Below are 14,538 nucleotides of genomic sequence, written 5' to 3' on the forward strand. Positions count from 1 at the left end.
AAATTTTCCAATCCTTTACCTAAGACAGACAGTACCAGTGTACTGATTGGTCTGAAATCATCAAATTTTTGATGAGAAGGGACTTACGAAGAGATCGAATATTGGTCATTTTCCAGACGGCTGGAAAGACTTCTGAATGTAAACAGAAATTATAGAGGTGAGTTATGACCGGAGTGATTATTTTCAAACAGTTCATTATAAAGGAATATGAGATACCATCTGGTCCAACAGCCTTAGTATTCATGCCCTTAAATACTTTGATTACCTCCTCAGAGTAAATTTATGAAAAGTTAGAGAGAGATCACTTTGAAGTTTGTTTGTGTTCATGTAACTATAAATATTTTCAGATAATTTGTGATAATTGTTCACTGGTGAAATTTTTAGGAAATATTCATTTTGCATTTTTGCAAATACGAAAGAGGAGGCAAGTTGAAAACTATTTTGGCAATACCTAGGGATTTTATTGTTCCTAATAAAGCAAACCGAGTTGATCTCTTACTGAACAAAGAGAGCGTATGTTTAACTGTGGCATTTTGTATTGCAAGTTTGGTTTTATTATCCAAGATGTGATATGTTTCAAAGTCTTTGGGTTTCCTGGTTTGATTTGTCTTCTCTTTGCCTTGTCCATACAGAGATTAATTACTTAATTACAGACGTTTTCCACGGGTTAGGTGGGTATTTGGCTCGCATTACTTTTGATGAGGCATGCTTATCGTTGAACACATAAAATAAATTATTAAATTTGATGACTTTATAATTGACTAGCTGATGTACCCGTGCTTTGCTACGGGATTCTCAGAAAGATGCTTGTTGTTTAAAGGGGCCTAACAATGAAGGTCATCGGCCCGATTCTCAGAAAGACTGACTTTCTGGTTTTCCTAACTGAAGTAAACAAAGGCCATTACAAAAACATCAATAGGTACTGTAAGTAGCGATTAAAAGCAATGTTATCATATAAAATACTCGATCAAATAAAAACCCGAACATATTCTCACTTTTAACGAACAGTATTACGGTTAAAAGGAGAACAATAACTCTTTGATTTCCACCTATTCAATGCGGAAAAAATGAAGATAGTCTGTTGCAGTACTATGGTGCCGATCTAAAAGTCCAAAGTTCCAGAGCTGGAATGACAAGACCGCAGACAGCCGTGAACACTCCTTTGCCATAATTCACTTAAATATGCACACTGATCATTCCAATCAGTGCCTCAGAGTAGGGATTGAATAGCTCGAATGCTATGATATACCAGTGTGTTACGTACCAGTAGTATGAGAAAATTTATGAACCAGAGGAATGGCATGCTAAAGAAGAAAGTTATCTAAATCCCCAACTACTTCCCGCCAATATTCAAGCAGGCTGTTACACTCGCCACAACCGGGCGAGTTGGCCATGTGGTTAGGGGCGCGCAGCTGTGAGCTTGCATCCGGTGGATTCAAACCCCACTGTCGGCAGACCTGAAAATGATATTCTGTGGTTTTCCATTTTCACATCAGGCAAATTCTGGGACTGCAATTAAGGCCAAGCCTTTTCCTATCCCATCGTCGCCATAAGACCTATCTGTGTCGGTGCGACGTAAGGTAAATTTTTAAAAAAAGTACTCGGTACACAGCAGTAATCCCATATATCGTAGGTGAGTGGCGACAGAAGACACAAGTCCACCACAACAAACAGTGGTCAATGTAATGTTATTGTTGATTAGTTTTATGAGCTGTATTGTAGGCCTTAACCTTTAGTTTTGTTTCAACTCTGTGATATTAGGGTGACTCATAAAATTATTTATAGCGTAGACTGTAGTTCCTTATTCTCAGACTTCACATACTGATTATCATTAAATTCTGTTTACCCATGTTCTCTTGACTTGGCGCTGATATGGACTTAGTAACAAAAACCCAAATTCATGAATATCTCTATGATCATAGCCGGTACGCTAACAATGCATAAGATACAAATTATCGGATATATAAAACGGTATAACTTTAGTTATGTAGGCCTAGTATTTATCGATACGACCACCAATAACATAAATATTTGAGAATTACATTTTAGGCCTTCCCCTAAGCTACCATTTCAGTCAGCGTGAATGAAATTATTTATGGTCTAGATTGTAGCGACATATTATCCGACTTCGTATACCGATTTTCATTAAATTCTCTTCAGCCGTTTTCTCGTGATGTGTGTACATACATACAGACAGACAGATAGACAGACAGAAATTACGGAAAAGTAAAACGTGCATTTCCTTGTTACTCTGGACACGACTGATCCAGAAATACCATTCTTTTTAAATTCTGAGCAATGTACAGACAAAACTCTTATTTTATATATATAGATTACACTTCAGGCCTTCCCCTAAACTACCATTTCACTCAGTGCGAATAACATTATTGATAGCCTAGATTATAGCGACCTATTCCCCGACTTATCATACCAATTTTCGTGAAGATACGACCACTAATAACAGAAATATTTGAGAATTAAATTTCAGGCCTTCCCCTAAACTACCATTTCACTCAGCGTGATTAAAATAATTTGTAGCCTAGATTGTAGCGGTTCATCACCCGACTTTAGATTCCCATTTTCATTAAATTCTCTTCAGCCGTTTTCTCGTGATGCATGTACATACATACATACAGACACAGACAGACAGACAGACAGACAGAAATAACGGAAAAGTAAAAAATGCATTTTCTTGTTACTGTGGACATGACCGATACAGAAATACAATTATTTTCAAATTCTGAGCAATGTACAGACAAAACTCTTATTTTATATATATAGATGTTGCACTGAGAGGGTACTTCATACCAAGGAGATGAAATTGTCTTTTCAACAAGTATCAGAATTAAAACTGTGGACATCTCTAAATGTTACCCATTTCTTTTCATATCTTGGTGTTGATATCGAGAAGACAGCATATAGCATATCATTTCCAAAGAATCCACTCTATTGAGGTATGTCCACATTTCAGTAGGGTATCATTACAATTTGAAGCTATGGTATTGAGATAAGAATGACAATATGCAGTGTTGTCATTAAACGATATTCCTGTCAGATTTCACGAGTCAAATGCATCATCAGTGTCTACAGTTTCCGAGGACCCTGATCCAAAATGTTCATTTGTATCGCCCGCAAGTATAACCTATTTATATTTTCAGTATGTACCACGTAATTGAAAAATTCTATGGGAGGAATGGACCCTTTTGTTTGTTTCATAGATCTAGAGAAGACATATGACAGAGTACCAAGGGAAAATATATTAGCCATGCTGTGGGTTATGGAAATAGGGGTGGCATATTACAGGCAAACAAAGCCATTTGTGTTGAAAGTCAGGTTGCATTGAGAATGGATGGTAGAATGGGTTTTGCATTCTGCATAATGGGTTCAAATCACCCTGTTGGCAGCCGTGAAGTTGGTTTTCCGTGGTTTCCCATTTTCACACCAGGTAAATGTTGGACTGTACCTTAATTAAGGCCATGGCCACTTCCTCCTTTCGCATCCTTGCATCACTGGAAACCTTTGATGTGTTAGTGTGACACTAAACCATTAGCAAAAAAAAAAAAAAAAGTTCAAAGTAATTACAGGGGTTAGACAAGGCTGTAATTTTTCATATTTGCTGTTCATAGGAGACATGAATCATGTAGTGAAAGGTATAAAATGGCATGGTAGGTTTCATCTGGAATGGAAATGTAGTACTGTAAGCATTTTGACCTATACGTTTGACTTGGTCTTAATGGCAGACTGTGCTGAAAGCCTGCAACCTAATACCTTGGAGCCTGAAAAGAGGTGCAGCGAAAACTGTGAAGAGAAATCTAAGAGGACTGAATGTTAGGTAGAGAATATGAAACTAGGTTAGGTGGATCATTTCCAAGTATTTACAATGTGTACGCATTCTCCCAGGATGGCAATATACTAAGTAAAATTAAATCAAAATGTTACAAAGCTAATACGAGCTCACAGTTTTGTCAGTGGTATTATGTAAGAAAGGAATAAACTCCAGGGTATAATAATTTCGTGTGGCTATTTCTAGCCAGGTGCAGCCCTTGTAAGGCAGACCCTCCGATGATGGTGGATGGTGTTATTGTGGTGGAGGATAGTGTTATGTATGGTGTGTGAGTTGCAGGGATGTTGGGGACAGCACAAACACCCAGCTCCCGAACCACTGGAATTAACCAATGAAGGTTAAAATCCCCTACCCAGCCGGGAATCGAACCCGGGACCCTCTGAATCGAAGGCCAGTACGCTGTCCATTCAGCCAACGAGTCGGACAACTCAACTATGGGAGGTGAATGGAGGAGGATAGGTTTTCTAGAAAAATAATGAACTCTTTGTGGAGAGTAAGAGAAATAGAGGGAGGCCAAGAATATGATGGTTAGACTCTGTTTTCATTAGTTTCATGATTAGAGGTGTGGATCTAAATGAGGCACAGAGCTAGGTGTTGCTTATTGAGGATAGTGGAAATTCTTAGTTAATTTACAGTAAGTAAACTCGTGTCCTCATCCCGAGGTAGTGCAGCTCTTTTCAGGCACACCCCCATTGGAGGTGAGCTGCATGTACCATTTCAATCACATACCAGCCCTCCTGCCATTCTTAAATTTCTGGCTGTACCGGGAATCGAACCCGGGCCCCCGAGGACGGCAGCTAATCACACTAACCGTTACGCTACAGAGGCGGACACTGTCTGTAATGAAAAAGTATGTGTTTATATGCAGGACTCGATGTGTAGTTGCTCAAAAATTAGTATGTCCTCATGTTATTTTATGTTCCTTGCATTTAATATTTTATCAGACTGTATTTTAATTTCTATCAAAACATAGTTCACCTGCCATGTAGATACCAACCCTGTGGGCACCCACAACAAACAAATCTGTAGGTTGTTTCTGAGAAGTATACTTCGTTCAATACCATGTGCTTTTTTTAAAAAAGGACTGTACCTATGAAGGCTTAAGAAAAGTGTATAAAGCGTATAGCATACATATTGGGTTGGGCGTGGGCAATTGGCCCATTTGCTTTGAAACCAGACCTCCTGAAGTAATGCAGGTACAATGACAAATGAAAGTAACTTTACTGACTTTCATAGGATGCCATTCGTTATGTTATCCTCAAGTTCCTCAATAGTATGGGGCTTCTCCTTGTACAGGTTTCCCTTCAGATAGATGTGACATGTTGCCCAATCCTTCAGCAAGAAGCAGTAATTGTGCTGCTCTCTTCTGTTAGTTGAGGGGTAAAATTCATCCAGGGAGGCCAAGTAGACACTTGTGTTGACTGTGGATTTAAACATTGGATTAACATTGGTTTCACAGTCGTAGCACACCATATGATATTTTTGTTGTGTAGGGGTTGTTCATGCTCTGGATTAGGATTTTCTATCATTCAATACCTCCTATTTTGGGATTTCATTGCACATATTCTGATAGACGAAACCAAGCCTTGTCAGTCATGACAAGCATTAACAGGTTCAAATGACCATGTGTAACCACATTCAGCAATCTGAAGGGGGGGGGGGGAAAGCCCCGTATTTATCCTTCCAGGCACCTTCAGTTGCACAACTGTCACTCAGTATGGTTTGAATTTCAAAGCATTCAGCACTCATGTGCAATTTCTCCTACTTATGTGATGTGGTTTTGTTGAGCCAGTCTCATAGTGGATATCTGAGGAATCTTGTCATTATTTCGTTAACCTGTGCCGTAAGTACAGGTGTCCAGACAGAAGGTGCTCTGTTCCATTGTTTATTTGCTAGTAGTCAAGTTGTACGTCATTTTGTCTCCAAATCTTGAATGCTGCATTTTGTGCATGTTGGGCAAAGCAGAAATTTATTCCTGAGCAATTCCAATGTTTCCTTGATAGAGTTGGTACATATATGTGCTTCTACTATGAATACTCACTCTGGTATTGAATGTCTTTCTTTTTCACAACACAACTGTTATCATAACATTACAAACAAACAGTTTACTATTAAAAGCAAGAGAACAAAAGTTTCGGAAGGAATTCTAGCAGGATGAGAAGGGGAGGGCTATTTATTTATCTGCAGCCCTGTATGATGAGATGTGCTACTATGACCAGGCCAATGACTAAGAAAACACTGACGTACAGCCCACGTTGGGCCTTGAGAAGCCAAGAAGTTTTTTGCCTAACAAGATGGCATGCAGATATTGGAGTGCCTGGTGATAAGTGTGACGACTTTCTCAGTCGTATTGTTTGGCATTCATAACAGGTCCGATGGTTATCTCATCAGACTGGTCCTCAGAGTATCTTGTGAAGCTGAGTGAACATCATTCCAACCATCAGTCTAGAACTAGAATTCCTGGTTTGGCTGAGAATTAAACCTAGGTCTGAGGGTTAGAGGTAGGCATTTTACCATAAATGTCAGATTTGTGTTGTTGAAATGATATTTCTGAGAGATGTTGGAGAAGAGAGAGATTGAGTGGAGGTGACTGAAGATGTATGGGATTAAAGGATTAAGTTATAAAGCTGTTATTTTCTGCCCTTAATGTTACTAAATGTTGGAGTAAACTGAATGTTTTCTTCATTCTGTGGACATGGGATGCAGCTTAACAGTATTGTATCATCGCTGGTTTAACATCTTAGGAATCCTAACCAATTCACATGGGATTTAAAAAATGATATGTCACATCTCTGTGGTTTGCATTCCATGTAAAACTGAAGGTTTTGTGATGGTAATCACGATGATCAACTGTCATGTAAAACTGCTAGCTTTCATACTGCTTTTGGCATTGACTTCTACTTCTTATATCAGTTTTCAGTACTGACACTGATTTTCCTTTGCATGCTCCATATTTCTAATAGTACTTCTGTAAACGTTTTTCTTTCCTTAAAGTGTGAGAAAGTATTAATGCATGACAAGGAAGAAGCCGTCATAGCACTAGAAGGTACTCGTCAAAATACGGTATTATGTTACTGAATGGAGGTATAAGAAAAGTGTTGCTGTACACCAGAAATAGAATAGGGAATTTTTAGAACAGTGGTCTTTACACTGCCTTACTTGCCTCCTTGGCATAAGCACTGCAAACCTTTCTGCCTATTAAGGTATGGTTGGTGGATTTGAATTATTCAGGTACCACGTGGGTGGGAGATGTAGACAGAGAATACATCCACGGTATCCCCTGCCTATCGTAACAGGCGACTAAAAGGGGCGACCAAGGGATGATTGAGTTAAAGCCATGAAACTACTTGTGTTTAGTACCATCACACGGGGAACACCATGGGTTGCTTTTACTTGCAAGTAGTACCACTGTCTTAGGTACGCAATTTAGGTTTGTGATAAGTAGCAGCATAAAGTGATTCACTGTGGGTTTACAGCACCTGTGATTAGTACCACTGTATGTGGAACACTATGGGCTTACGTTGCCCGTGATTAGTACCATTGTGTGAGAAACGCACAGGTCTGGGCATTGGTTCTGTTTAGTACCCCTATGAGTGACATTGTGGGTCTACGTTGCCTGTGATTAGTACCCACTATGTGAGGAACACAACGGGAATACTGGCGCCCATGATTAGTGCACCTATGTGAGGAAAACCATGGGTTTGCATTGCCTATGAGTGGCGCCATTATGTGTGAAACACCATAGGTCTGCGTTACCTGTGCAACGTACAATACTTGAGAGTAGTACCATAATGTGTGGAACACAGTGAGTCTACGCTACTTTTCATTAGTACCGCAACATGAGAAATACCATGGTTCTACTTTACTAGCAGTAAGTACCATTATGAGGGGCCCGTTGATCTGGATTTTGGATCCCTTTAGACAACAAGCATCATTGATTCAGGATTATGTTTTGGAAGCAATTCCTTGCTCAGTAATACTACTGTTTTAAGATAGTTTCTGGAAAGGTGGGGCATTGCGGGTCAGATCTACTGATTGTTTTAAATTCATAATCATTGTTCGTCGTCTTTTTGAATTCTAATTGGAATTATTTTTAACTTTCAGTATTGCGAGTAGAATTTGCTGATTATTTTCAATTTGTATTCATCCATTCATTCTTCTTCATTACGTTTTCCATGAACCTACTACGCTGGCGTAGCAGAGGGAGAGGTGATACTCCCACGTGGCGTGTCCCAGGTGGCAGATAGGGGGGTCCTAACCGGCTTGCTGGCGGATTTGAGGGAAATAAAATACCTCTTGTGGACCAAACACACAACCCCCTGTGGGTGGGGGACACAGACGAAGAATACACCCATGGTATATCCTGCCTGTCGTAAGAGGCAACTAAAAGGGGCAACTAAGGGACAATTGTATTAGAACCATGAAACTACTTGTGATCAGTACCACCACACGGGGAACACCATGGGTCACTTTTACTTGCGCATAGTACCACTGTTTGGTGCAAAATAGGTTTGTGATTAGTAGTGATAGTGTGTGGCTCAGAATGCGTTTTCCAGTACCTGTGATTCGTACCCCTATATGAGCGACACCATGGGATGAGTGCCACCATGGCTCTGCCTTGCCTATGCTTAGTACCCACTATGTGAGGAACACCACGGGATAGTGCGGGTCACTGTGGTTAGTCCACTTATGTGAGGAAAGCCATAGGTTTGCGTTGCCTGTAAATAGCACCGCAATGTGCGAAACACCATAGGTCCATGTTACATGTGAGCATTACATTACCTGTGAATAGTACCATAATGCGTGAAGTCTACGCTACTTTTGATTAGTACCACAACATGACAAATACCATGGTTCTACTTTCCTAGCAATAAGTACCATTATCAGGGGACGATGACCTGGATTTTGGACCCATTTCGACTACAAATATCATCGATTCAGTATTGTGCTTTAGAAGCAGTTCCTTGGTCAGTAATACTATTGTTTAATGCTAGTTTCTGGGAACGTGGAGCATTGTGGGTCGGTTCCACTGATTATTTTAACTTCATATCCATCCTTTCATTCTTCCTCATGTTTTCAAATTCTGGTCAGTGGAGGATTATGAATTTTTAAATTGTCATAACCTTTAGTCTCAATTCGTACCATTAGGAGCTGATGACCTAGATGTTAGGCCCTTTTAAACAAGCATCATCATCATAATCATGTTTTGAATTCTGGTCAGTGGATGAATATTGGACTTTTAAATTGTCATTATGTTTCGTTTTATTTCGTACCATTGGGGGCCGATGACCTAGATGTTAGGCCCCTTTAAACAACAAACAGCATCATCATCATCAATTATTCAGGTCTGATTATTTTATAAATCAACTGATTGTCATTTTGCATGTTCATGGTGAATATAATTTTTCACAATTTAATGTACAATGAAGTGAATCAACTACTCAACAAAAGAAACTTGCAATATAAATCCGATAAGGCTAAACTGTGACAGATCTTTTCACTATGAAAGTACAAACTTGTTTCTCACTTGAGTTAATTTATTTTTGTGTTGACTAGTATGCTATTGATACACATATATACATTTATTGTATTCACAGATGCATGCCCAGTATTTTATGACTTGGATGCAAACAGATTCTTAATGATTTTTATATAAATTTCTTGTTAATTATGATTAGCACTAATATTAGTGGTTTAGCTTAAGACTTGCTTTGTATAATGAAATGTTATAATTTTTGGAAGGTCCCTTATTTGTTCTTTGTTTTCTTCTAGGCACGTGCTGCTGAGGTGGGAACTAATTCTTTGGGTAGGACATCCCAAGTCCAAATGAAGGCTGTTAGTGATGAGACATCAGGTGTCGACAATGGAGCAATGCGGTTAACCAGTTTCTCACCTTGCGATCCATCGCCAGTTTTACAAACCACAGCTGCAAAATCTGCAGTTCGGCGACCAGTACCTTCGTTGCCAGATCTTACAATAGATACATTTGACAAGCCTATTCCATCTGGACATTCGTTGCTGACAACAGTAGTTGCTAGGTTCACACCCGAACAGAATCACTCTCCTCGACCTCCTGAAGAAAATATCCTGCGTGTTAGTGCGAAATTGGATGATCTCACTTTCCAGAAAATTCACCCAAAACCTCAGGTTGTAAGTTCCTTGTATTGTCTTTCTAAATTTACTGAAATATTTTATATTTTATGATGTGAGTTTGCTTGCTTTATTGCTATGTCATGAATGGCTTTCAGCATATTTAACTATTTTTGGGTTGAAATACCTTCACTAGATACTTCGCATTTATATGCATGGCATGTCAATTGCACCTCTGCTAAAATTGCACATAATTGGGTTGCATATCTTTTATATTTGGATAATTGGTCTCTTATCATTACACTTGGTGTGATTTGATGAAATAGCATATGTGAATTGCGTAGCACTCCTTCCTTCCTTCAGTCTTTTCTTTTCTTTTCTTTTCTTTTCTTTTCTTTTCTGTTATCTAATGGTCAGTATATAGAATGCTTGAAAAATGAAACAAGACCAATATCTTATGAATTTCTTCGCTGTATCTGTTAGTGTGCTAAGCGATTGTCTTTTATGTTACCTTCTTAATCCATTTCATTTGCAGAGTGTTTTGTGATGAGTTTTGAATGGATTAATCAATTACAAAAGTAAACAACAAAAGCACAGTCACATTTAGCCCTGCATTTACTACCTCACAACATTCCAGCCCTTAGTTACAGTTTGTGGATATGCTGGGTAATGAATGCAAGGCCTCTAGGTAAGAGGCAGAGATGCTATCTCTACACCCACATGAGATGGAAATGTTACTTGCGTGCACTTACAAATTCATATTCAATTGTCCACATGGTTCAGGTTATTAGTTGTGAGCTTGCATTAAAGTTGCAGCTGCTTCCTTCCCAATCCTAGCCCTTTCCTATCCTTGCATTGCCGAAAACTGTTAATTTGTTCGTTCGACAATAAACCACTAGCTGAAAAAATTATATTCAAATGTATAAAGTTTAGGAATTTCACTAGTCTGTTTCAGTTCTCTGTGTACTCTTATCCAGCAGCAATGAAGACTGTAGCTGTTGTATAGTAGATGTGACTAATTCATCCTGGGGAATGAAGTTCCTAGCACATTCAGCCTGATGTTGCAGTATTATTATACTACAGTCAAAAACATACAAATGTACAGTTAACATACAAGTCATTTTGAAGTACACAAAACATAACATGTGAGATCATATTACACATGCCCAGTATTTTGCAGTGTCCAGTGTACTCTGAGTGACTTATAGGGGATCATCCTTTATGCAAGATGTTGGGCACATAGGGCACTGAAGTATGTGGTTTGTGGTTTGTTCTTATCCACATTCACATCGTGTATCACATGTGCTGAACCCCCATTTCTTCAAGTTATCCCTGGATCTTCCCACTCCTGATCACAGCTTGTTCAGGGACTTTAACACCAGCCTGCTCAGCAGCTGGCATCCATCCACGAAGGTGAAGGGTCCTCTTCTTCCACGGCTCCAGCCTTGCCTTCTCTGGTGATACACTAAGCACCTCAGATGATCTCAGGAAGGTCTTCCGGGATCTTAGCCGTTACAAGTAACAACTCTCATTATTGTTCCGTATTGAAGATGACGTTAGGCATAGATATAAAGGATAATTTAATAAAAAACCACCTATTCAATACTTTCCACGTTTAATGTGGTTATTATCTACATGATTTTATGTAGACTTATTTGGTCAGGTGCATGTTTCACCCATTATTTTGGGCATCTTCAGCCTGTAAACAACCTTTAGGTCAAGGTTTGGGATCTTTTTAACCAATATAAACATACCAAAATATACAGTATATACATTATATACAATATATACAAACATAAGTTAATACAGTTAAGTTTTTTGGTCCTAATCTATCTAATATGAAAAATGTCCAAAACTAAAATGGATCTTCTTTTCGGTAAAGAGAATTGCATATCAGGGTTTATGTGATCCCTATATCATATTAAGTTCTTGATGTACCGTGTCTGGTGACAGGATGTGTCGTCAACAATAAGTGGAGATTTGAACTGATTGTTGCTTGTAGGTTGGTCAAGATTGAAAATATAAATTTAAATTAAATGTGTTTTAACTTGGCAGTTCTATTCTGGTTAACTTAAAATGTTCAAAAATAAAAATAAAATGAAACGGATCTTCTTTTTTAAAATCATAAGTCTTGAGAAAGGGTGATATTAAAACTGGGGCTTATTTGACCCACGATTTTCATTTTGATGTTCTTGACGTAACTAATATTTAAATGTGTTGTCATGCACAAGTGGAGATTTAAAAGCCGATTGTTGTAGGTAGACTGGTCAAGAACGTTGTGAATGAAACTGTTAGTGTCTTGACTTTGGGTCTCATGTAACGTCAAGGAATAGACAAGAGTACAATATTAAGCTGTTTCATAGTTTTAGGCTGCTGCTTAATTGAGAAGAAACTCCTAGACACTTGATACAGTCTTGTGTGAAAATTGTTCCCAAAGACCAAGCAACACATCAACGGGAACAATTTTCACACAAGACTGTATCAAGTGTCTAGGAGTTTCTTCTCAATTAAGCAGCAGCCTAAAACTATGAAACAGCTTAATATTGCACTCTTATAAATTCCTGGACGTTACATGAGACCCAAAGTCAAGACACTAACAGTTTCATTCACAACGTTCTTGACCAGTCTACCTACAACAATCGGCTTTTAAATCTCCACTTGTGCATGACGACACATTTAAATATTAGTTACGTCAAGAACATGAAAATCGTGGGTCAAATAAGCCCCAGTTTTAATATCACCCTTTCTCAAGACTTATGATTTTAAAAAAGATGATCTGTTTCATTTTATTTTTAATTTTTGAACATTTTAAGTTAACCAGAATAGAACTGCCAAGTTAAAACACATTTAATTTAAATTTATATTTTCAGTCTTGACCAACCTACAAGCAACAGTCAGTTCAAATCTCCACTTATTGTTGACGACACATCCTGTCACCAGACACGGTACGTCAAGAACTTAATATGATATAGGGATCACATAAACCCTGATATGCAATCCTCTTTACCGAAAAGAAGATCCATTTTAGTTTTGGACATTTTTCATATTAGATAGATTAGGACCAAAAAACTTAACTGTATTAACTTACGTTTGTATATATTGTATATAATGTATATATTGTATATATTGGTTAAAAAGGTCCCAAACCTTGACCTAAAGGTTGTTTACAGGCTGAAGATGCCCAAAATAATGGGTGAAACATGTACCTGACCAAATAAGTCTACATAAAATCATGTAGATAATAACCACATTAAATGTGGAAAGTATTGAATAGATGGTTTTTTATTAAATTATCCTTGATATCTATGCCTATCTTAGCCGTTGCCGAGGAGGACTATGTCCGTGCAGCGGGTGAGTGCTGTTCTGTTTCACTTTAAGCCTCTCCCTGTTGCCAGCTACTTCTCTAAGTACACAGGGTGGCGCTATTCCAGGCAAGTAATAGAGTTTATCTGTCGGAGTAGGCTTTAAGTAACCTGTAATCAACCTACAGGTTTTATTGAGAGCCGTATCTACCTGTCTGGCATGAGAGGAACAGTACCAGACTGGGAAAGCATATTCAGCAGCAGAAAAATGCAGTACCACTGCTGAAGTTTGGGTTGTTTGAGGATGAGAATCCTATTGTGACCCTGCTAATTTGCAAATAAAATTGTTTCGTGTTGAGATTTTCATCTTATTACTCTTACAATGGGTTTCGAATGCAAGAGCTCTATCAGGGGTCACTCCTGGTTATTTTGGAGTGTGACAGTGCTGCAGTTGGATACCTGACCATTCTAGATGTAACTCGCGATGAGCTTCCCTATTTCTTAAATGAAAGGCACATACTTGTGTCGGTTCGTAAAAGGATTTTTTCGGTGTTGGTTCTGATTGTAGTACCCTGACAGATTACTAAGGGCAGTTGGCAGATTTCTCTCCATGGATTGAAATCTTGAGCCTTGTTGTGCACTAAAGGATAGATCTGCATATAAGAAGCTCCTTGTGTTTGGGGTAAACGACTGGTCTTTGATATAGATGTTGAAGAAAACTGGAGTCAAGACGCTCCCCTGAGGTAGGCCATTTTTCTGTGCTCCCCAAGGACTGCGCTGACCATGGAAGTAAACAAAAAACCTGCGATTTTGAAGGAGAGTGCTGATAAGTCTAGTTATATTGAAGTCCTTGATTAAGTTGAACAACTTTACATGGAGTAACCGATGATTGACAGTGTCATACACTGCTGTTAGAACCACCAAAACCACCCTTATCACATGGTGAGTTTCAGACCCATCCTCTATGAACTGAGTGAGATTCAAGAGTTGGCCTGTGCAGCTTTTCTTAGGCTGAAATCCTGCTTGCTTGGTTATGAGTAGATGATCAATTATAGGCATTACTGTATTCAGAATCATACGGTCTAACAGTTTATAGAGGTGACTAAAAAGACTAATGGGCCTGTAGTTCTTGGGATGGTTTGCTTCCTTGCAAGGTTTCAGAAGAGCTATCACTCTACTCTTTTGCCAGATCTTCGGTATTTGGCACTTGCTTGTGCAGATATTGAAAAGCTGCATATCTATTCTTTTGTTGATGGACCAAAATTCTTAATTTGCTCCATTCTTATGTTTTCCAAACTGGCT

The 14,538-nt window shown here is 38.7% G+C and overlaps 1 protein-coding gene across 4 annotated transcripts in view; it reads left to right on the forward strand.

Annotated features, from left to right (window-relative positions):
- The window catches only part of LOC136864070 (ataxin-7-like protein 1), a 521,582-nt gene that overhangs the window by 207,544 nt on the left and 299,500 nt on the right, over positions 1-14,538 (forward strand). For all 4 annotated transcript variants that reach the window (XM_067140614.2, XM_067140616.2, XM_067140615.2 and 1 more), the window contains exon 5: positions 9,617-9,994. In XM_067140614.2, coding sequence (XP_066996715.2) covers positions 9,617-9,994 — 378 coding nt within the window. The remainder of the gene's footprint in view (positions 1-9,616; positions 9,995-14,538) is intronic.

This window comes from Anabrus simplex, chromosome 2 (genome assembly GCF_040414725.1).
Source record: "Anabrus simplex isolate iqAnaSimp1 chromosome 2, ASM4041472v1, whole genome shotgun sequence".
Taxonomy (NCBI): Eukaryota; Metazoa; Arthropoda; class Insecta; order Orthoptera; family Tettigoniidae; genus Anabrus; species Anabrus simplex.